The following is a 25,242-nucleotide window of genomic DNA, read 5'->3' on the forward strand; positions in this document are numbered from 1 at the left end:
GTCTATAGTTGCCGGGGTTGTCTCTGCTCCCCTTTTTGAACAAAGGGACCACATTTGCTGTCCTCCAGTCCTCTGGCACTATTCCTGTAGCCAATGATGACATAAAAATCAAAGCCAAAGGTCCAGCAATCTCTTCCCTGGCCTCCCAGAGAATCCTAGGATAAATCCCATCAGGTCCCGGGGACTTATCTATTTTCAGCCTGTCCAGAATTGCCAACACCTCTTCCCTACGTACCTCAATGCCATCTATTCTATTAGCCTGGGGCTCAGCATTCTCCTCCACAACATTATCTTTTTCCTGAGTGAATACTGACGAAAAATATTCATTTAGTATCTCGCCTATCTCTTCAGACTCCACACACAATTTCCCATCCCCGTCCTTGACTGGTCCTACTCTTTCCCTAGTCATTCGCTTATTCCTGACATACCTATAGAAAGCTTTTGGGTTTTCCTTGATCCTTCCTGCCAAATACTTCTCATGTCCCCTCCTTGCTCGTCTTAGCTCTCTCTTTAGATCCTTCCTCGCTACCTTGTAACTATCCATCGCCCCAACTGAAACTTCACACCTCATCTTCACATAGGCCTCCTTCTTCCTCTTAACAAGAGATTCCACTTCCTTGGTAAACCACGGTTCCCTCGCTCGACGCCTTCCTCCCTGTCTGACCGGTACATACTTATCAAGAACACGCAGTAGCTGATCCTTGAACAAGCCCCACTTATCCAGTGTGCCCAACACTTGCAGCCTACTTCTCCACCTTATCCCCCCCAAGTCACGTCTAATGGCATCATAATTGCCCTTCCCCCAGCTATAACTCTTGCCCTGCGGTGTATACTTATCCCTTTCCATCATTAACGTAAACGTCACCGAATTGTGGTCACTGTCCCCAAAGTGCTCTCCTACCTCCAAATCCAACACCTGGCCTGGTTCATTACCCAAAACCAAATCCAACGTGGCCTCGCCTCTTGTTGGCCTGTCAACATATTGTTTCAGGAAACCCTCCTGCACACACTGTACAAAAAACGACCCATCTATTGTACTCGAACTATATATTTTTCAGTCAATATTTGGAAAGTTAAAGTCTCCCATAATAACTACCCTGTTACTTTCGCTCATATCCAGAATCATCTTCGCCATCCTTTCCTCTACATCCCTAGAACTATTAGGAGGCCTATAAAAAACTCCCAACAGGGTGACCTCTCCTTTCCTGTTTCTAACTTCAGCCCATACTACCTCAGAAGAAGAGTCCCCATCTAGCATCCTCTCCGCCACCGTAATACTGCTCTTGACTAGCAGCGCCACACCTCCCCCTCTTTTGCCTCCTTCTCTGAGCTTACTAAAACACCTAAACCCCGGAACCTGCAACATCCATTCCTGTCCCTGCTCTATCCATGTCTCCGAAATGGCCACAACATCGAAGTCCCAGGTACCAACCTATGCTGCCAGTTCCCCTACCTTGTTTCGTATACTCCTGGCATTGAAGTAGACACACTTCAAACCACCTACCTGAACACTGGCCCCCTCCTGCGATGTCAAATCTGTGCTCCTGACCTCTATACTCTCATTCTCCCTTACCCTAAAACTACAATCCAGGTTCCCATGCCCCTGCTGCATTAGTTTAAACCCCCCCAAAGAGCACTAACAAATCTCCCCCCCCAGGATATTTGTGCCCCTCAGGTTCAGATGTAGACCATCCTGTCTGTAGAGGTCCCACCTTCCCCAGAAAGAGCCCCAGTTATCCAAAAATCTGAATCCCTCCCGCCTGCACCATCCCTGTAGCCACGTGTTTAAATGCTCTCTCTCCCTATTCCTCATCTCACTATCACGTGGCACGGGCAACAACCCAGAGATAACAACTCTGTTTGTTCTAGTTCTGAGCTTCCATCCTAGCTCCCTGAAAGCCTGCCTGACATCCTTGTCCCCTTTCCTACCTATGTCGTTAGTGCCAATGTGGACCACGACTTGGGGCTGCTCCCCCTCCCCCCTAAGGACCCGGAAAACACGATCCGAGACATCACGTACCCTTGCACCTGGGAGGCAACATACCAAACGTGAGTCTCTCACGCTCCCACAAAATCTCCTATCTGTGCCCCTGACTATAGAGTCCCCAATTACTAATGCTCTGCTCCTCTCCCCCCTTCCCTTCTGAGCAACAGGGACAGACTCCGTGCCAGAGGCCCGTACCCCATGGCTTACCCCTGGTAAGTCGTCCCCCCCACAAGTATCCAAAGCGGTATACTTGTTTCTCAGGGGAACGACCGCAGGGGATCCCTGCACTGACTGCTTTTTCCCAGTCCCTCTTACAGAACCCACCTATCTCCAATCTTTGGTGTAACTAATTCCCTGAAGCTGCTATCTATGACCCCTTCTGCCTCCCGAATGATCCAAAGAACAAGGAAAGAACAAAGAAATGTACAGCACAGGAACAGGCCCTTCGGCCCTCCAAGCCCGTGCCGACCATACTGCCCGACTAAACTACAATCTTCTACACTTCCTGGGGCCGTATCCTTCTATTCCCATCCTATTCATATATTTGTCAAGATGCCCCTTAAATGTCCCTATCGTCCCTGCTTCCACTACCTCCTCCGGTAGCGAGTTCCAGGCACCCACTACCCTCTGCGTAAAAAACTTGCCTCGTACATCTACTCTAAACCTTGCCCCTCTCACCTTAAACCTATGCCCCCTAGTAATTGACCCCTCTACCCTGGGGAAAAGCCTCTGACTATCCACTCTGTCTATGCCCCTCATAATTTTGTATACCTCTATCAGGTCGCCCCTCAACCTCCTTCGTTCCAGTGAGAACAAACCAAGTTTATTCAATCGCTCCTCATAGCTTATGCCCTCCATACCAGGCAACATTCTGGTAAATCTCTTCTGCACCCTCTCTAAAGCCTCCACATCCTTCTGGTAGTGTGGCGACCAGAATTGAACACTATACTCCAAGTGTGGCCTAACTAAGGTTCTATACAGCTGCAACATGACTTGCCAATTCTTATACTCAATGCCCCGGCCAATGAAGGCAAGCATGCCGTATGCCTTCTTGACTACCTTCTCCACCTGTGTTGCCCCTTTCAATGACCTGTGGACCTGTACTCCTAGATCTCTTTGACTTTCAATACTCTGGAGGGTTCTACCATTCACTGTATATTCCCTACCTGCATTAGCCCTTCCAAAATGCATGACCTCACATTTGTCCGGATTAAACTCCATCTGCCATCTCTCCGCCCAAGTCTCCAGACAATCTAAATCCTGCTGTATCCTCAGACAGTCCTCATCGCTATCCGCAATTCCACCAACCTTTGTGTCGTCTGCAAACTTACTAATCAGACCAGTTACATTTTCCTCCAAATCATTTATATATACTACAAACAGCAAAGGTCCCAACACTGATCCCTGTGGAACACCACTGGTCACAGCCCTCCAATTAGAAAAGCATCCCTCCATTGCTACCCTCTGCCTTCTATGGCCTAGCCAGTTCTGTATCCACCTTGCCAGTTCACCCCTGATCCCGTGTGACTTCACCTTTTGTACTAGTCTACCATGAGGGACCTTGTCAAAGGCCTTACTGAAGTCCATATAGACAACATCTACTGCCCTACCTGCATCAATCATCTTAGTGACCTCCTCGAAAAACTCTATCAAGTTAGTGAGACACGACCTCCCCTTCACAAAACCGTGCTGCCTCTCACTAATACATCCATTTGCTTCCAAATGGGAGTAGATCCTGTCTCGAAGAATTCTCTCCAGTAATTTCCCTACCACTGAAGTAAGGCTCACCGGCCTGTAGTTCCCGGGATTATCCTTGCTACCCTTCTTAAACAGAGGAACAACATTGGCTATTCTCCAGTCCTCCGGGACATCCCCTGAAGACAGCGAGGATCCAAAGATTTCTGTCAAGGCCTCAGCAATTTCCTCTCCAGCCTCCTTCAGTATTCTGGGGTAGATCCCATCAGGCCCTGGGGACCTATCTACCTTAATATTTTTTAAGACACCCAACACCTCGTCTTTTTGGATCACAATGTGACCCAGGCTATCTACACCCCCTTCTCCAGACTCAACATCTACCAATTCCTTCTCTTTGGTGAATACTGATGCAAAGTATTCATTTAGTACCTCGCCCATTTCCTCTGGCTCCGCACATAGATTCCCTTGCCTATCCTTCAGTGGGCCAACCCTTTCCCTGGCTACCCTCTTGCTTTTTATGTACGTGTAAAAAGCCTTGGGATTTTCCTTAACCCTATTTGCCAATGACTTTTCATGACCCCTTCTAGCCCTCCTGACTCCTTGCTTAAGTTTCTTCCTACTTTCCTTATATGCCACACAGGCTTCGTCTGTTCCCAGCCTTTTAGCCCTGACAAATGCCTCCTTTTTCTTTTTGACGAGGCCTACAATATCACTCGTCATCCAAGGTTCCCGAAAATTGCCGTATTTATCTTTCTTCCTCACAGGAACATGCCTGTCCTGTATTCCTTTCAACTGACACTTGAAAGCCTCCCACATGTCAGATGTTGATTTGCCCTCAAACATCCGCCCCCAATCTATGTTCTTCAGTTCCCGCCTAATATTGTTATAATTAGCCTTCCCCCAATTTAGCACATTCATCCTCGGACCACTCTTATCCTTGTCCACCAGTACTTTAAAACTTACTGAATTGTGGTCACTGTTACCAAAATGCTCCCCTACTGAAACATCTACCACCTGGCCGGGCTCATTCCCCAATACCAGGTCCAGTACCGCCCCTTCCCTAGTTGGACTGTTTACATATTGTTTTAAGAAGCCCTCCTGGATGCTCCTTACAAACTCCGCCCCGTCTAAGCCCCTGGCACTAAGTGAGTCCCAGTCAATATTGGGGAAGTTGAAGTCTCCCATCACCACAAACTCCAACTCCAGCTCCAGTTCCCTAACTCGGTCTTGGAGGAGCTGGAGATGGCAGCACTTCCTGCAGGTAAAATCAGCAGGGACACTAACTGCATCCCTCACCTCAAACATCCTGCAGGAGGAACATTGCACTCCCTTCCCTGCCATTCCTCTAACTTTCTACCAAGATCTGGCTTTTAATAAAATTAAATTTTTATAAAAAATAATAATAATATAATAAAATATATATAATAATCTTCTCTGGACTCCCTCCAATGCAAGTATATCTTTCCTTAGATAAGGGGACCAAAGCTTTTTACAATATTCAGGAGCAGTCTAACTAATGCCTTGCATAATTTTAGAAAGACTTACCTGTTTTTGTATTCCAATCCCTTCAAAATAAGGGCAAACATTCCATTTGCCTTACCTTTACCTGCTGAACTTGCATGCTTGTTTTTTTGTGATTTATGCATGAGGACCCCCAAATCCCTCTAAGCTGCAAGTTTCTGCAGTCTTTCTCCATTTAAATAATATTCAGCTCCTTTATTTTTTCCTTACAAAGTGCATAACTTCACATTTTCCTTTGTTATTTTCTATCTGCCAGGTCTTTGCCTACTCATTTAACCTCTGCAGACTCTTTGTCTTCCTCAGCACTTGCCTTCCCAAGTATTTTTGTGCCAGCTGCAAACTTGGCAATCGTACATTCGCTTCCCTCGTCCAATTGATTAATATATAATGTGAATAATTCTCCACACCAGCACTGATCCCTATAATAATAATAATAATAATAATAATCGCTTGTCACAAGTAGGCTTCAATTAAATTACTGTGAAAAGCCCCTAGTCGCCACATTCTGGCCCCTCTTCGGGGAGGCCGGTACGGAAATTGAACCCACGCTGCTGGTCTTGTTCTACATGACAAGCCAGCTGTTTAGTCCACTGTGCTAAACCAACCCCGATTGGCACTCCACTAGTTACAGATTGCCATCTTGAAAATGTTCCTCTCATCCCAACCCCCTGTCTTCTATTAGTTAGCCAATCCATGCTAATATACCATCCCCAACACCCATGGGCTTTTATCTTATTAATTATTATTTTTTGTGGTACCTTATTGAACGTTTTTTGGAAATTATCAAATACGTTCTGTCTTGCTCCTTTCTTGAATACAAGTGTTACATTAGCAATTTTCTCCGATGGGACTTATACATAATATAGAAAATTTTGGAAACTCATAACTAATACATCTACTATCTCTGCAGTCACTTCTTTTAAGAACCTAGGATGAAAGCCATCAGGTCCAGGGAACTTGTCAGCCTTTAGTTCTAATAGTTTTCCCATTAACTATTCCATTGTGATTGTTTTAAGTTCCTCCTATCCTTTTACCTCTTGGTTTTATTTCTGTCTTCGACAGTGAAGGCAGCCATAAAATATCTGTTCAATGCTTCCGCCATTTCCTTTCTTTCTATTATTAATTCCCTAGTCTCACGTTCTAAGGGACCAATTCACACTTTAGTTGCTCATTTCCTTTTAAAATACTTGTAGAAACTTACTATTTGTGGTTATATTTAGAGCTAGCTTTCTCTCTTAACCGTTCTTTGCTGGTTTCTAAAATTATCCAACTTTCTGACCTACTACTAATCTTTGCAGTATATTGTATGCTTTTTTTCTTTCAATTTAATACTATTCTTAACTTCCTTAGTTAGCCATGGATGGTGCATCTTTCTTGTAAACTCTTTCTATTTTTTTTTTGGAAAATATATTTATTCAAATTTTTCAACAAATTTTCAACAAAACCCACCCCCAGCAAGAAAAAGAAACAAAAAACAAGCAGAAATTATACATTGGATTTCCCCCAAATACAATAATCCACCATATAACAGTAGAAAACACAAATAGGGAAACCCGCCACCTTAACCCAAACACCACCCTAAAAGAGACCCCCTCCTACCCCCCGCAACCGGGGCTGCTGCTGCTGCTGACCTCCTCCTAACGCTCCGCGAGATAGTCTAGGAACGGTTGCCACCGCCTGAAAAACCCTTGCACAGACCGTCGCAAGGCAAACTTTATCCTCTCCAGCTTGATGAACCCTGCCATGTCATTGATCCAAGCTTCCACACTAGGGGGCTTCGCATCTTTCCACAGTAACAAAATCCTCCGCCGGGCTACCAGGGACACAAAGGCCAGAATACCGGCCTCTTTCGCCTCCTGTACTCCCGGCTCGTCCGATACCCCAAATAATGCTAATCCCCAGCTCGGCTTGACCCGGGCGTTCACCACCTTGGGCATAGTCCTCGCAAAACCCCTTCAAAACCCATCCAGCGCCGGGCACGACCAGAACATATGGACGTGATTTGCCGGGCTCCCCGAGCACCTCCCACATCCACCCCAAAGAACCTACTCAATCTCGCCCCTGTCATATGCGTTCTGTGAATAACTTTAAACTGTATTAGGCTGAGCCTGGCGCAAGAGGAAGAAGAATTAACCCTACTCAGGGCATCAGCCCACAGACCCTCATCTATCTCCTCCCCAAGCTCCTCCTCCCACTTGCCCTTTAACTCCTCCACCGAGGCCTCCTCCTCTTCCTGCAGCAACTGATAAATCGCCGAAACCTTGCCTTCTCCAACCCATACACCCAAAATCGCCCTGTCCTGAATCCTACGTGCCGGAAGCAGCGGGAATTCCCTCACCTGCCGTCTTACAAACGCCCTCACTTGCATGTACCTGAAAGCGTTTCCCGGGGTAGCTCAAACTACTCCTCCAGCGCCCCTAGGCTCGCAAACGTCCCATTGATGAACAGGTCCCCCATTCATCTAATCCCTGCCCGATGCCAGCTCCGAAACCCCCAATCCATCCTTCCCGGGACGAACCGATGATTCTCCCGAATCGGGAACCAAACCGAGGCTCCCACCTCGCCCCTGTGTCGCCTCCACTGCCCCCAGATCTTCAGCGTTGCTGCCACCACCGGACTCGTGGTGTACCTTGTCAGCGAGAGCGGCAGCGGTGCCGTCACCAGCGCCCTCAAGCCACACAGGACGCCATCTCTAGCCTCTTCCACGCTGCCCCCTCTCCCTCCATTACCCACTTACGGATCATCGCCACATTGGCTGCCCAATAATAGCCACATAGATTCGGCAGCGCTAGCCACCCCCTGTCCCTGCTACGCTCCAGAAACACCCTCTTCACCCTCGGGGTCTTATTCACCGACACAAATCCCATGATGCTCCTGCTTACCCGTTTGAAAAAGGCCTTCGGGATCAAACTGGGAAGGCACTGGAACACAAAGAGAAACCTAGGAAGGACCGTCATTTTGATCGACTGCACCCGACCCACTAGTGAGAGTGGCAGCATATCCCATCTTTTAAAATCCTCCTCCATCTGCTGCACCAACTGCGTCAAATTGAGGTTGTGCATGGTCCCCCAACTCCTAGCTACTTGGATCCCCAAGCTCCTTTCTGCCCTCTTCAGCGGTAGCTCATCTATCCACCTTCCCTGGTCCCCTGAATGCACCACAAAGAGCTCATTCTTCCCTACGTTGAGTTTATACCCCGAAAAGTCCCCAAACTCCCTAAGATTCCGCATGACCTCTGCCATCCCCTCCACTGGATCCGCAACATACAACAACAGGTCATCGGCATACAACGACACCCGGTGTTCCTCTCCCCCCCCGAACCAATCCCCTCCATTTCCTGGACTCCCTCAGTGCCATGGCCAGCGGCTCAATTGCCAGTGCAAACAACAAGGGGGATAAGGGATACCCCTGCCTCGTCCCCCGGTACTGCCTAAAGTACTCCGACCTCCGCAAGTTCGTAGCTACACTCGCCACAGGGGCTCGCTATAGCAGCCTGACCCAACTGATGAACCCCTCCCCGAACCCAACACTTCCCAAAGATACTCCGACTCCACCCGATCAAAAGCCTTCTCCGCGTCCATAGCTGCCACTACCTCCGCTTCCCCCTCCACCGAGGGCATCATAATCACATTGAGGAGCCTCCGCACATTAGTATTTAGCTGCCTACCCTTCACAAATTCTGTCTGGTCCTCGTGAATCACCCCCGGGACACGGTCCTCAATTCTCGTAGCCAGCACCTTCGCCAGCAACTTAGCGTCAACATTGAGGAGCGAGATCGGTCTATACGACCCACATTGCAATGGATCCTTGTCCCGCTTCAAAATCAAAGAAATCAGCGCCCTGGACATTGTCGGGGGCAAGGTCCCGTCCTCCCTCGCCTTATTAAAAGTCTCCACTGTCATGATATTCATATAAACATATCATGGTTCAAACACACACACACACACTGATGGACAGATCAACGGACCAATCAACACACACGCAACATCACAGCCAATCACCAGTGAGAGCACACGCACTATAAAACGGGGAACACCACAGTTCCTGCTCATTCCAGCAGGAGATAGCTCAGGGCACAGAGCTCACAGCGTGCCACTCACATACACTATATGCTGAGTGCCTCTCTAAGATAGTGCAAGGGCTGGGTCCACAGGATAACTGGTAAAGTACGGACCACAGCCAGAAGTATACAGTAGATGTTATCAAGAATAATAAAACAGAGTTGTACCATCTACAACCGTGTTGGTTCGTTTGTATAGCGGAACACCCAACACGACATAGTACCAGGATTGGAACACAGCAACTGTGAGACCTACCTGCACATCTTCAGCGATCCACCATCCTGCGCCATGGACACCATCAGCCCGCCGCAGCCGCTCCAAATCGCTGGAAACCTCGGCATCAACTGGAAGCTGTTTAAACAGCGCTTCCAGCTCTTCCTAGAACCCACAGACAGGGAGAATGCATCTGACACCAGGAAGATCGGCCTCTCCTCTCCACGGCAGGGCAACACGCCATCCACATCTACAACTCCCTGGCATTCGCGGACGGCGAGGACAAGACGAAGTACAAGACGGTCCTTCTAAAACTTGAGCAACACTTCAGCGTCGAAGTGAATGAGAGCTTCGAGAGGTACCTCTTCCAGCAGCGCCTGCAGGGTAAGGATGAGCCTTTTCAATCCTTTTTGACACATCTCCTCGCGCAGTCCTGCGGCTATGAAGCCACCTCCGATTCCATGATTCGGGACCAGATAGTTTTTGGGGTCTCCTCGGGCACCATACGCCAGCAGCTCCTCAAAATAAAGAGCCTCACCCTAGCCACCGCCATCGAAACCTGCGTGCTCCACAAAAACGCGACCAGCCGGTACTCCCAATTCCAAGCGGCCGAATCGGCACGGCACGGATCCCACGAGGCCGAGCGGGTCCACTCCATCGAGTTCCTCCCGGCCCGCAGCCCGGACGAGGGCAGCCATTTCGCGCGCTTTCTGCGGCCTCCCGCGCTTGTACGCGCCAAAAGAGACGTTGACGCAGAGGGACGTGACGCGCAGGCGCTCTATGCAGGACCGAACTGTGAATGCGCGGTGGCGCAACGAACGCCATGACGTCACGACGTGCGGCAACTGTGGATCCGCACATTTAAAGCGGCAATGTCCAGCGAAAAATCGACAATGCCTCCGCTGTGGCAAGATGGGCCACTACGCTGCCTGCTGTCGAGCAGCTCAACCTGCCAACGCTCCCCAATTCTGCCAGCCTCGCAGGGACGTGCGGGCCATTCAGCCTCCATACACCGAGTCATACCCTGACGACGTACAGACCGGTGATACCGACGACCAGGAAGCCTTCCGCGTTGCGGTAATTGACAGAAATCGGATGTCCCCAAGTAGGACCCACCAGCCAATGCCAGTGCACAGCGTCAATCCGGGCGATGAATGGTGTGCCACCCTAACAGTCAGCGGATCAACAATCACATTCCGTTTAGACACTGGTGCCTCCGCCAATATCATTGCATGGTCAGCCTTCTACGCCTTGAAGGTCAAACCACCGATTCGGCCATCCCGCTGTCAGTTGGTCGATCACAACGGTAATGTTATCCCGGCCATGGGATCCTGCCAGCTCGAGGTGACACACAATTCACACGCAGCCACACTGTCCTTTGAGATAGTTGGATCCTCGAAGGATTCCCTGCTAGGCGCACAGGCGTGCAAGGTTCTCCACCTCGTTCAGCTGGTACTCACTCTGTCTCCAGAAGGCACATCCGATTTCCCGGATGCAGACTTTAGGGCACAGCTCTACTCGCTCCTCGCCGACAACCAGGAGGCTTTCGAGGGCATGGGCACACTGCCCTACACGTACAGAATACGACTCAAAACGGACGCCACCCCGGTTATTCCCACACCCCGTAGAGTCCCAGCACCACTCAAGGACCGCCTCAAGCAGCAGCTGCAGGATCTCCAGGACCAAGGAGTACTTTTCCGGGTCACGGAGCCCACGCCCTGGGTCAGATGCATGGTGTGAGTTAAAAAGCCCTCTGGCGAACTCCGGATCTGCATCGACCCGAAAGACCTGAACGATAACATCATGAGGGAACACTACCCCATACCCAAACGGGAAGAGGTCACGAGTGAAATGGCCCAGGTTAGAATTTTTACAAAGCTTGATGCCTCAAAGGGTTTTGGCAGATTCAGCTGGATCAGTCCAGCAGGAAGCTGTGTACCTTCAACACTCCCTTTGGCAGGTACTGTTACAATAGGATGCCGTTTGGCATCATCTCGGCATCTGAGGTGTTTCATCGGATCATGGAACAGATGATGGAGGGCATCGAAGGGGTACGAGTCTATGTTGACGACGTCATCATCTGGTCCACCACACCACAAGAGCACATCAGTCGTCTCCAGTGCGTCTTTGCTCGGATACGAGAACACGGCCTGCGCCTCAACCGAGCCAAGTGTTCTTTTGGCCAAACTGAGCTAAGGTTTCTGGGGGACCACATATCCCAATCAGGGGTGCGCCCGGATGCAGACAAAGTGAGCGCCATTACAGCCATTCCGCAGCCGGCAGACAAGAAGGCAGTGCTACGCTTTCTCGGGATGGTCAACTTCCTGGGGAAGTTCATTCCCAACCTTGCCTCCCACACAACGGCTCTTTGCCACCTAGTGTAGAAGACTACGGAGTTCCAGTGGCTGCCCGCACACCAGAAGGAATGGGAGGAGCTCAAGATCAAGCTCACCACAGCCCCGGTATTGGCGTTCTTCGACACTACTCGAGATACAAAGATCTCGACTGATGCCAGCCAGTCCGGCATTGGGGCGGTACTCCTGCAACGGGACGACACTGCATCATGGGCCCCGGTCGCCTATGCCTCGCGGGCCATGACCCCCACAGAACAGCGCTATGCGCAGATTGAGAAGGAGTGCCTGGGTTTGTTAACCGGCATAGATAAATTCCACGACTATGTGTATGGTCTCCCTCAGTTCACCGTGGAAACCGACCATCGCCCCCTGGTCGGCATCATACAAAAGGACCTTAATGAGATGACCCCACGCCTCCAGCGCATTCTGCTCAAGCTCCGGAGGTACGACGTCCAACTGGTCTACACCCCTGGTAAGGACCTCATCATCGCGGATGCCCTGTCCAGAGCAGTGAGCACACCGCCCAAATCGGGGGGGGGGGGGGGGGGGGGGTTCGTCTGTCAGGTCGAAGCGCATGTGGCCTTCACATCAGCCAATTTGCCAGCTAATGATGCAAGTCTGGCCCGTATTCGCCGGGAGACTGCGGTTGACCCCCTTCTACAACGTGTGATGCGCCACATGACGGGAGGGTGGCTCAAAGGACAGTGCCCACAATTCTACAATGTCCGGGACGACTTGGCTGTCATTGACGGTGTCCTCCTAAAGTTGGACCGGATTGTGATTCCACACAGCATGCGCAGGCTGGTCCTCGAACAATTACACGAAGGCCATCTCGGGGTTGAGAAGTGCAGACGGAGGGCCCGAGAAGCTGTGTACTGGCCGGGCATCAGCAACGACATCGCCAACATGGTGCTCAACTGCCCCACCTGCCAAAGGTTTCAGCCGGCACAACCCCCTGAGACGCTTCAGCCCCATGAGTTGGTAACGTCCCCCTGGGCGAAGGTGGGTGTGGATCTCTTTCATGCGCTCGGCAGGGACTACATCATCATAATTGACTATTTTTCAAATTATCCGGAGGTCGTACGCCTGCACGATTTGACATCATCAGCTGCAATCAGAGCATGCAAGGAAACCTTCGCTTGCCATAGCATTCCGCTTACCGTCATGTTGGACAATGGGCCCTGTTTTGCGAGCCAAGAATGGTCTTCTTTTGCTGCTTCGTATGGCTTCACACACGTGACGTCCAGCCCTCTGCATCCCCAGTCAAATGGCAAGGTGGAAACGGGCATCCATATCGTGAAGCGGCTCCTATGCAAGGCTGCTGATGCCGGATTCGATTTCTGTTTAGCCCTGCTGGCCTATCGTTCGACCCCACTGTCCACTCACCAGCCCAGCTGTTGATGGGTCGCGCCCTCAGGACCACTGTACTGTCCATTCATGTTCCTAAACCCGACCATGCTCCAGTACTGCAAAGGATGCGACAGCAGTGTGCTCAGCAGAAGGTGGCACATGACACTCGGGCAACTGATTTTCCTGCCCTGGCGCCTGGAGACAACGTCCGCACACACCTACCGGAGGGTGGCTGGTCAGCAACTGCCGAAGTTCTCCGCCCCGTGGCTCCCCGCTCGGTCCTGGTTCGCATGCCTGATGGCTCCATTCGCCGGCGCAATCGGTGGGACCTTCGGCTGTTTCCGCGCTCGCTACGTGATCATGCACTGGTGCCACGCCCTCCTGTTTCCCCTGATGTCGACTTCATGGAGCTTCCTGCCACTATGCCTATTCCTCTATCGCCCATGGCCAGGCCCATTCCTCAGCCGGTGGATCCTGACCCACCCTTGAGGCGGTCAACCCGAATTCGTCGCCCACCTACTAGGCTGGGCTTATGAGCCTGTTTGCACATTGGACTCACTGAATTGTTATGCAACAATGTTAATGTGTTTCTCTTTTTGTCCCTCCAGGAATTCTCTTTTAATGTTTGATGATTGCACTTGTTTTGTTTATGGTACAACCTTGTTGCTAGTTGCACCTGACACCTTCCTATGTATATAGTTCAGCCTCATGTACATGTTGTAGATATTGCACACACATATTCAGCTGCACTCAGTACACACCAATATTTATTACCATATAGGCACATATTCTTGTGAAAAGTGGGGATGTCACGATATACATATAAACATATATTGGTGCAAACACACACACACCGATGGACAGATCAACGGACCAATCAACACACACGCAACATCACAGCCAATCACCAGTGAGAGCACATGCACTATAAAACGGGGAACACCACAGTTCCCGCTCATTCCAGCAGGAGATAGCTCAGGGCACAGAGATCACAGCGTGCCACTCAGACATACACCATGTGCTGAGTGCCTCTCTAAGATAGTGCAAGGGCTGGGTCCACAGGATAACTGGTAAAGTACGAACCACAGCCAGAAGTATACAGTAGATGTTATCAAGAATAATAAAACAGAGTTGTACCATCTACAACCGTGTTGGTTCATTTGTATAGCGGAACACCCAACACGACACCCACTAGCAACGGGCCCAGCAGGTCCACGTATTTCCTGTAAAATTCAACCGGGAACCCATCCGGCCCCGGGGCCTTCCCCGCCTGCATGTTCCCCAATCCTTTAACCAGCTCCTCCAGCCCAATCGGCGCCCCGAAACCAGCCACCTGCTCCTCCTCCACCCTCGGGAACCTCAGCTGATCTAGGAATCGTTGCATCCCCTCCTCCCCCGCTGGGGGCTCAGACCTGTACAGATCCCCATAGAAGTCCCTAAATACCTTGTTTATTCTCACCGCAGTCCGCACCGTATTCCCCCCTCTATCCCTAACTCCACCAATCTCCCTCACTGCCTCCCTCTTACGAAGCTGATGTGCCAGCATCCGACTCGCCTTCTCCCCATACTCATGCGCCGCCCCTTGCGCTTTCCTCCACTGTGCCTCTGCTTCCCCTGTGGTCATCAGGTCAAATTCCGTCTGGAGGTTCCGTCGCTCCCTAAGTAGCCCCTCCTCGGGGGCCTCTGCATAATTCCTGTCCACCCTTAAAATCCCCCCCACCAACCTCTCCCTCCTCTCTCCCTTCTCCCTGTGGGCCCAAATGGAGATTAGCTCTCCCTGACCACCGCCTTCAACACCTCCCAGACTACCCCCACCTGCACCTCCCCGTTGGCCTCCAAGTATCTTTCAATACACCCCCGCACCTGCCCGCACACCCCCTCATCCGCCAACAGTCCCACATCGAGGCGCTACAGCGGGCGCTGGTCCCTCTCCTCCCCCGACTCTTTCCCAATGGAGCAAAAAGGGGTATAAAGAGGAAATCAGGAAAAATACACCAACGGTTCAACTGACTGAACAGTCCAAATGTGTTCTGGTACACTACAAATGCTCAGACTGTATAATCCAAATTCAGCTCACACAGCTCTGCACATCAACAATGAAGTCACCAGGACCAGATGGGATGATGGATGTAAGGATGGAAATTGTGAAGCTACTGGTACTGAACATAACCTTCCAGTCCTCAAAAGGGTGGGGCAAGGTGATTGGAGAATTGCAAATGTTACACTCTTGTTCGAAAATAAGTGCAAGGATAAATCCAGTAAATACTGATCAGTTTAAATTTAGTGGCGGAATTTTATTTAGAAACAATAATTCAGGACATAATTAACAGTCACTTGAACAAGTGTGGATTAATTAGAGAAAATCAGTATGGATTTGTTAAAGGAAAATCCTATTTAACTAACTTGACTGATTTTTTGATGGGGGAGCAGAGATGGTTGATGAATATATGGACGTCCAAAAGGCGTTTGATAAAGTGCCACATAATAGACTTGCCGACAAACTGGAAGCCCAGGAATAAAAAGGCAAGCGCCAGCTTGGATATGAAGTTTGCTGAGTGACAGGAAATAGAGTGATGATATTTCTTTTGGACTGGAGGAAGGTATACAGTGAGGTTACCCAAAGGACAGTACTCAGACCTCTTGATCTATATTAATGACTTTGACTTTGGTATACTGAGCTGAATTGAAATATTTAAAGATGTACAAAAATTGTTAGTCTTGTGAACTATGCGGCGAGTGATACACTTCAGGAGGCCATAGGCTAGTGGAAAAGGCAAACATACAGTAGATTACATTTAATGCAGAGAAGTGAAATATATTTTGTTAGAAAGAATGAGGAGAAGCAATATAAAGGGTACAATTCTAAAGGGGATGCAGGAATAAAGGAACCTGGAAGTTTTTTGTGCACAAATCGTTGACAGTGGCAGACAGGTTAGGAGATCAGTTAAAACGGTATATAAGATCCTTGGATTTATAAACAGAGGCAGAGAGCTCAAAAAGTAGTGAAAATGGTGGGAATAAATGGGGTATTCAGGGACTTTTATGAGGAGCTGTATAGGTCTGAGCCCCCGATGGGGGAGGGAGGGATGCGCCGATATTTGGATCGGCTGAGGATTCCGAAGGTGGAGGAGGAAAAGGTGGTTGGGCTAGGGGCACCGATTGGGCTGGAGGAGCTGGTTAAGGGGTTGGGGAGCATGCAGGCAGGGAAGGCCCCGGGGCCGGATGGGCTCTCGGTGGAATTCTACCGGAAGTACATGGACCTGTTGGGCCCACTACTAGTGAGGACTTTCAATGAGGCGAGGAAGGGGGGGGGCCTCCCCCCGACAATGTCCAGGGCGCTGATCTCGCCGATCCTGAAGTGGGACAAGGACCCATTACAGTGTGGGTCGTACAGACCGATCTCGCTCCTCAACGTTGACGCGAAGTTGTTGGCGAAGGTGCTGGCTACCAAAATTGAGGACTGTGTCCCGGGTTGATTCACGAGGACCAGACGGGATTTGTGAAGGGTAGGCAGTTGAACACCAATGTGCAGAGGCTCCTCAACGTAATTATGATGCCTGCAGTGGAGGGGGAAGCGGAGGTAGTGGCGGCTATGGACACGGAGAAGGCCTTCGATAGGGTGGAATGGGAGTATCTTTGGGAAGTGCTGAGGAGGTTTGGGTTCGGGGAAGGGTTCATCAGTTGGGTTAGGCTACTTTATGAAGCCCCGGTGGCAAGTGTGGCCATGAACCGGCGGAGGCCGGAATACTTTTGGCTGTACCGGGGGACGAGGCAGGGGTGTCCCCAGCCCCCTTGTTGTTCGCATTGGCAATTGAGCCTTTGGCCATGACACTGAGGGAGTCCAGGAACTGGAGGGGACTGGTTCGGGGGGGAGACGAACACCGGGTGTCGATGTATGCCGATGACCTGTTAATGTATGTGGCGGACCCAGTGGAGGGGATGCCGGAGGTTATGCAGATCCTCAGGGAGTTCGGGGACTTTTCCGGATATAAGCTTAACATAGGGAAGAGTGAGCTCTTTTTGATACACCCAGGGGACCAGGGAAGGGAGATAGAAGAGCTTCCGCTGAAGAGGGTGGAAAGGAGCTTTCGGTACCTGTATCCAGGTGGCTAGGAGTTGGGGGACCCTGCACAAGCTCAATTTGACGCGGCTGGTGGAGCAGATGGAGGAGGAGATTAAAAGGTGGGATATGTTGCCACTGCGGGTGGGGTGCAGTCGGTGAAAATGACCGTCCTTCCGAGGTTCCTCTTTGTGTTCCAGTGCCTTCCCATCCTGATCCCTAAGGCCTTTTTTAAACAGGTCAGCAGGAGCATCATGGGATTTGTGTGGGCGAATAAGACCCCAAGGGTAAAAAGGGTGTTTCTGGAGCGGAGCAGGGACAGAGGAAGGCTAGCGTTGCCCAATTTATGTGGTACTACTGGGCTGCCAATGTGGCGATGATCCGTAACTGGACAATGGAGGGGAGGGGGTGGCATGGAAGAGGCTGGAGGTGGCGTCCTGTGTGGGCACGAGTCTGAGAGCGGTGGTGATGGCACAGCTGCCGCTCCCGCCGACAAGATACACCACGAGTCCGGTGGTGGCGGCGACTCTGAAAATCTGGGGGCAGTGGAGGAGCCACAGGGGTGAGGTAGAGGCCTCGGTTTGGTCCCCGATCCGAGAGAGCCATCGGTTTGTCCCGGGGAGAATGGATGGGGGTTTCTGAGCTGGCATCGGGCAGGAATTAAAAGAATGGGGAACCTGTTTATAGATGGGGACGTTTGCGAGCCTTGGGGCGTTGGAGGAGAAATTTGGGCTGCCACCCGGAAACGCCTTCAGGTACATGCAGGTGAGGGCGTTCGTGAGATGGCAGGTGAGGGAATTTCCGCTGCGTTCAGCATGTAAGATTCAAGATAGGGTGCTCTCGGGGGTGTGGGTTGGAGAAGGCAAGGTCTTGGCGGTCTATCAGGAGATGCAGGATGAGGAGGAGACCTTGGTGGAGGAGCTAAAGGGGAAATGGAAGGAGGAGCTTGGCGAGGAGATAGATGAGGGTCTGTGGGCTGATGCCCTGGGTAGGGTTAATTCTTCCTCCACTTTTGCCAGGCTTAGCCTGATACAATTTAAGGTTCTTCGCAGAGCGCATATTGCAGGGGCGAGGTTGAGTAGGTTTTTTGGGGGTATAGGACAGATGTGTGAGGTGCTCGGGGAGCCCAGCAAACCACGGCCATATGTTCTGGGCGTGTCCGGCGCTGGATGGGTTTTGGAGGGGCTTTGCGAGGACTGTGACTAAGGTGGTGAACACTCGGGTCAAGCCGAGCTGGGGGTTAGCATTATTTAGGGTATCGGACGAACCGGGAGTGCAGGAGGCGAAAGAGGCCGGTATTCTGGCCTTTGCGTCCCTGGTAGCCTGGCGGAGGATTCTGCTGCAGTGGAAGGATGCGAAGCCCCCAAGCATAGAAGCCTGGATCAGCAACATGGCAAAGTTCATTAAATTGGAGAGGGTAAAGTTTGCCTTGCGAGGGTCTGTGCAAGGGTTCTTCAGGCGGTAGCAACCGTTCCTAGACTTTCTAGCGGAACGTTAGGAGGTGGTCAGCAGCAGCAGCAACCCGGGGGGGGGGTTTCGGGTATGTGTTTATTATTGTTTCATGGGGGGGTTTGTACATTGGGGGAATTCGCAATATATGTGTACAATGTTGATCTGTGTGTTTTATGCTTTTTTCTGTAAGGGGGGGTTTGTTGAAAATTTGCTAAAATTGAATAAAAAATATAAAATTAAATAAAAGTAGTGAAAATTTATAAAATACTGTTTCATCCTCAACTGCAGTATTGTGTCCACATCTGGGCACTATACTTTAAGAAGGATGTGAAGGCTTTAGAGATGGTGCAGAAATGATTTGCAAGAATGGCTCCAGAGATAAGGAACTTCAATAATGTGGATAGACACAAGGAAAACTTTTTATGCAGTAAGTGATCAGGAAACGGTAGCATCGTGGATAGCACAATTGCTTCACAGCTCCAGGGTCCCAGGTTCGATTCCGGCTTGGGTCACTGTCTGTGTGGAGTCTGCACATCCTCCCCGTGTGTGCGTGGGTTTCCTCCGGGTGCTCCGGTTTCCTCCCACAGTCCAAAGATGTGCAGGTTAGGTGGATTGGCCATGATAAATTGCCCTTAGTGTCCAAAATTGCCCTTAGTGTTGGGTGGGGTTGCTGGGTTGTGGGGATAGGGTGGAGGTGTTGACCTTGGGTGGGGTGCTCTTTCCAGGAGCCGGTGCAGACTCGATGGGCCGAATGGCCTCCTTCTGCACTGTAAATTCTATGATAAAAAAAAATCTATGAAAACACTGCCTGAAAGTTTTGGAGAAACTCAATCATGGCCCTCAAAAGGGAATTGGATATGTGCCTGAAAAAGGGGGGAGGGGTACAGGGCTATAGGAAAAGGCACGGGAGTGGGACAGGCTAAGTTCTTGCAGTGCTGACATGAACTCAATGGTGTGAAGGGTCACCTTCTGTGCTGTAACGATTCTATAATTGTAAAATATTTTACTCATCAGACGAAGGTCATTGAGACTGGAAATGGAACACTTAAATTTCAGGGGAATTAGGATATGAATCAAACAATTCTCAGTCTGGCATCGGATAGATTGTGGAGGCGAAGCTTCAGTTATCTACTTCAATCTTGTACCTTGTCATTACTGTATCCTAACCCCATATCAGAGGAATATCCCGAACAGGAATTTGCATTCAACCTTCTGCACCATTCTCAACAAAACAACAAAGAACAAAGAAATGTACAGCACAGGAACAGGCCCTTCGACCCCCCAAGCCCGTGCCGACCATACTGCCCGACTAAACTACAATCTTCTACACTTCCTGGGTCCGTATCCTTCTATTCCCATCCTATTCATATATTTGTCAAGATGCCCCTTAAATGTCCCTATCGTCCCTGCTTCCACTACCTCCTCCGGCAGCGAGTTCCAGGCACCCACTACCCTCTGCGTAAAAAACTTGCCTCGTACATCTACTCTAAACCTTGCCCCTCTCACCTTAAATCTATGCCCCCTAGTAATTGACCCCTCTACCCTGGGGAAAAGCCTCTGACTATCCACTCTGTCTATGCCCCTCATAATTTTGTATACCTCTATCAGGTCGCCCCTCAACCTCCTTCGTTCCAGTGAGAACAAACCGAGTTTATTCAATCGCTCCTCATAGCTTATGCCCTCCATACCAGGCAACATTCTGGTAAATCTCTTCTGCACCCTCTCTAAAGCCTCCACATCCTTCTGGTAGTGTGGCGACGAGAATTGAACACTATACTCCAAGTGTGGCCTAACTAAGGTTCTATACAGCTGCAACATGACTTGCCAATTCTTATACTCAATGCCCCGGCCAATGAAGGCAAGCATGCCGTATGCCTTCTTGACTACCTTCTCCACCTGTGTTGCCCCTTTCAATGACCTGTGGACCTGTACTCCTAGATCTCTTTGACTTTCAATACTCTTGAGGGTTCTACCATTCACTGTATATTCCCTACCTGCATTAGACCTTCCAAAATGCATTACCTCACATTTGTCCGGATTAAACTCCATCTGCCATCTCTCCGCCCAAGTCTACAATCTAAATCCTGCTGTATCCTCAGACAGTCCTCATCGCTATCCGCAATTCCACCAACCTTTGTGTCGGCTGCAAACTTACTAATCAGACCAGTTACATTTTCCTCCAAATCATTTATATATACTACAAAGAGCAAAGGTCCCAGCACTGATCCCTGTGGAACACCACTGGTCACAGCCCTCCAATTAGAAAAGCATCCCTCCATTGCTACCCTCTGCCTTCTATGGCCTAGCCAGTTCTGTATCCACCTTGCCAGTTCACCCCTGATCCCGTGTGACTTCACCTTTTGTACTAGTCTACCATGAGGGACCTTGTCAAAGGCCTTACTGAAGTCCATATAGACAACATCTACTGCCCTACCTGCATCAATCATCTTAGTGACCTCCTCGAAAAACTCTATCAAGTTAGTAAAAACCTATCAACCTTTCGGTCAAACTGGCAACTTGGAGGAATCGTATTCTATCCATTGACTTCTTAAATTTATTGAAAAGCAAGGTGAAGGAAATGCTGTATTGTTGGCTTTAAATATCCCATGATATTATTCAAAGAGCAGGTGCCTGTGCTCGTTCCTCGGCCAACGTTGCTTGCTGAACTAAAAACAGATGATGGCGATGCGTCCGTTGGTGGAACATCAGACGGCTGCCTCTCTTGTAGATAAATTCATGCCGCTGCCGCATTTTTGGGCTGTATCCCACTTTGATTATGATGCAGGATTTCAAAAATATTTATTTGCATGTTCCTTCTAACCAGAGTGAAACCGGTGGCTTTCTGTGCCACCTCGGACGGGGGCGAGTCATCCTTTACCCGACCCGGATCGAGTCCGATGCTTGGCGGCTCTCGGGACGGAACGGCTTCAAACGTCCCCACGCTTCTCCGGACGTTTTAAACGGCGCGCAATCACCCAAACCCCTCTTGGCGTTTTTAAAAGAAAAGTTCCCCCGGGTTCGTTTAAAGTCCGATCCTATGTTAGACCTTGAAAACTATGCAGATTATAAAACATTACCACTCGACGGGCGACAGACCGTTACAAATAAAATGATTGCAACGGCTCTCGATCGGAGTGTGTCATTGTGAAGGGAGAGCTTCCGGGTGGGTTGCCATGGTGCGGTGGGTTTCCGGTTACGTTGTTATGGTGCGGTGTGGGCTCGTGGCTCTGAGGAAGGTAGGGGTTCTATGGGATGGGGAGGAGGTGATGGTTACGAGTCTAGTCCCTGATCCCCAAGTGATGAGGAGATCCTGGGGGTAATTTCCACTGTACGGAGTTGTGGAGATTGGTAAAATTGTGCAAGGTTTCCGTCGCCTGAATAGGGGGGAAGACTATTGCCCCCAGTCACTGTCTCAGGCCAAAGCAGCCTTTTGACCAAGCTCTGCTTTTCATTCAAACGTGAGCTGAGCCTCCAAACCCCTCAAATCTGCATTACAAATATCATCTCTGTAACATCGACCGGCATATTCCCCGACTAGCTGACACTGAAACCAGCGTGCACACATTCACCACTCATAAATGTGACTGGCCTTCCAATCTGAACCCCCAGTGAGGACACATAAAATGCTCAATTGGCCCCAAGGCCCGTTGGGGTGATCCGATTGATGCGACCATCAATTCACACGAGACAAAGAGTTGAAGTGAACAGTGGTTTTAATCAACTAGATCTGTGCCTGACTGTGCTGTACTGAGTGCCACCTACAGGCTGCTGATCTATACCTCCCGAGGGGGTGGAGCCATAGGCGGAGCCCACAAGGGCATCAACGTACTACAATACAATGTAATGCAATACAATGGTGAATGGTAGCAGTAATACATTCACCACACTGACAAATGTATTTATGGGTTTGACAACTAAATAGACTATGGTAAATTAACTCAGAGAAATTAAAAGGAGCCACCCCTAGTAGGAGCACAGCCCAAAAATAAAAGAGAAACGGAAAATTTAAAAAAGCATCAAATCAAAGTGTGCAGCGAGGGGTTGATAAAACAGTCCAACCTCTGCGGTGCCCACCGAGCACGGAAGGCCTCGGGTGTGCCCGTGGACACTGCATTCTCCCTATCCAGGGACACCCGGCCGCGATTGAGGACACGAAGAGGAGCAGACAGTCTGGTTGGATGACTCCCTCAGTCGCCTGCTGCCTGGACCTGTTAATGGCAAGTTTCGCCAGGCTCAGGTGCAGGTTCACGAGGATGTCCTCTGCCTTTCCCACCCCTCAGCACTAGGAGGGGATGGGAAATCAGGAGCGTGGGCCTGATGCGCAAACAAAACATTAACAATGTTGGATTCCACAAGACTGCAAAAATGGCAGGGTTCTTGCACCTCTGTGAACCAGTGTAAACGATGGTTGCAGGGTATTGCTGTGTGCATCACCCTCCACCCGAAGCCCCCAAGGTTTAGTGGGAAGACCCGTCCGTAGAGGGACCTCCAGCGAGGACCTCCACTGCCGGACGGCAACGAGCCCTGCCAAGGCATGTCCGGATGGCGGATGAGGCCAAGGAGGTGGAAGGTGTGCAGCAGCACACCATACAGGAAACCCCTCCGCGCAGTGCAGAAGAGCATGGAGGGTATTTTCGCGAGGCGACAAGTTACGGAGCATCGGCACCCGGGGGAGCTTCCGAGGTTTGGGGCCAATGGAATTCCGTCCGAGCAGGGGTTCCCTCAGACGGGATGCCACTGCACACCTGCGCCGCCTCGAGACTGAGAGTCCCCTCAGATCTGACACTGTACGGAGTTGTGGAGATTGGAAAAATTGTGCAAGGTTTTCGTAGCCTGAATGGGGGGGGAAGACTATTGCCCTTCCCAGTCACAGTCTTAGGCCAAAGCAGCCTTTTTACGAAGCTGTGTTGTTCATTCAAATGTGAGCTGAGCCTCCAAACCCCTCAAATCTGCATTACAAATATCATCTCTGTAACATCGACTTGCCTATTCCCCACCCCAGATGCCACTGAAACCAGCATGCTTGCATTCACCACTCATAAATGTGACTGTTCCTTCTTTCGACTGGCCTTCCAATCTGAACCCAGAAGAAGTTTTTGTTTTCCTTAAATTTAAAATATATAGTTGTCCTTAAGTGCCACTTGGCCTTGTCCCTCCCTATATCTAACTGCTTCCAGTACACTGGAACCTGTTGTTTCTCAACTTTGATCTCTTGTGCATTCGACCTTGGCCTCAGGATTGGTTTGTTGCACCTTCAACCACTTGTGGCCCAAACTCTGTCTCCCTCTGCTCTACCTCTGTTCTCATTTTAAAACCCACTCCCTTGACCACATTTTAAAAATCTCCTTGACTTTGAGTCTATTTTTTCCTCGCATATCTGTGAAGAACATTTCTTTCTGTAGTAAAAGTTATATAAATGCAATTTGTTGCCAAATTGGTTAGTTGGAAAGTTAAATACACTATCATGACTGGATTACACCATCTAAGAGCAGTTTATAACACAGTGATTCAACACTTCTGCACCATATACTGGTCATCTTTTGTGCCACTGACTTTGGCCGTGGTGCTGACCTATCTACACAATTTGGGATAGGAACACGCTTGCAATGTGCTCTAATTAATGTTTACTTTAGTAGCTATTTGTGCTGTGTCAGCCGAATAATATGCAAAAGTAAACATGAATTTCTTAACTATAAAGAAGAGATTTTGATACATGTATGCTCTAAATTTGAATGACAGTGTGCAAATTGCAGTGGCTAGTGGATAACTTTTGTCATGTAGACCAGTGCTATATGTTAATGCAAATATTTGAAAAATTGTATATATTTATTTGAGAGCCATTTTTGAATATTTTCTTTCTGATCTCATTTTGTAGTATGGCAGCTTTATTGACAATGTCAGACTTTATGTTCGTGGGGGAAGTGGTGGAATGGGGCTCCTTCGTCTTGGCGGTGAAGGCGGTAAAGGTGGTGATGTCTGGATTGTAGCACAAGATGGAGTAACCTTGAAGAAGATCAAGGATAAATATCCAGATAAACGCTTTGTGGCTGGTGTTGGTGCTAACAGCAGGTATGACACGTGTAGAGTGCATAACATGGCTGCCAACCTTTGGAAACAAAAATAACCTAACTATTTAGTGGTTGGGTCTTAGATCACAAAAATCAAGCTCTGATTATCTGTTTATCAGTCAAGTCTCTCATTGTTTAATTTGTGCCCTACTAGTCACACTATAATTTCTAATGACCCTAGTATAAGCAATGGGGGTATTTATGGTCTGTGATGAACTTATGCCTCCTGGAAAAGTGATCAAAATGTTGAAAACATTTTATGTAGTAGTCATTGAGAGGCTGCTATTTTCTGGCACTTGTGTAGTCTGTGATTTTTGTTGATGTGCTCATATATTTGGAACAAGATACTGCTAACCTTTATATTAATACTTTATTTATCACTTATGTTAAGATCTTGGTAGAGGGCAGCAATGTTTTATTATTTTGAAATACGAAAACCCAGCTATTTACTAAAAGAATGAAGCTACAAGGTTTACTGCTA

General features: G+C 49.5%; 1 protein-coding gene across 1 annotated transcript in view; it reads left to right on the top strand.

Moving 5' to 3' along the window:
* The first annotated feature begins 21,871 nt into the window (after positions 1-21,871).
* The window catches only part of gtpbp10 (GTP-binding protein 10 (putative)), a 90,125-nt gene continuing 86,754 nt past the window's right edge, over positions 21,872-25,242 (top strand). The window contains exons 1-2 of the mRNA XM_072508630.1: positions 21,872-21,929; positions 24,569-24,762. Of these exons, the coding sequence (XP_072364731.1) occupies positions 21,897-21,929; positions 24,569-24,762 (227 nt within the window). The 5' untranslated portion in view covers positions 21,872-21,896. The remainder of the gene's footprint in view (positions 21,930-24,568; positions 24,763-25,242) is intronic.

This window comes from Scyliorhinus torazame, chromosome 6 (assembly GCF_047496885.1).
Source record: "Scyliorhinus torazame isolate Kashiwa2021f chromosome 6, sScyTor2.1, whole genome shotgun sequence".
In the NCBI taxonomy this organism is placed as follows: Eukaryota; Metazoa; Chordata; class Chondrichthyes; order Carcharhiniformes; family Scyliorhinidae; genus Scyliorhinus; species Scyliorhinus torazame.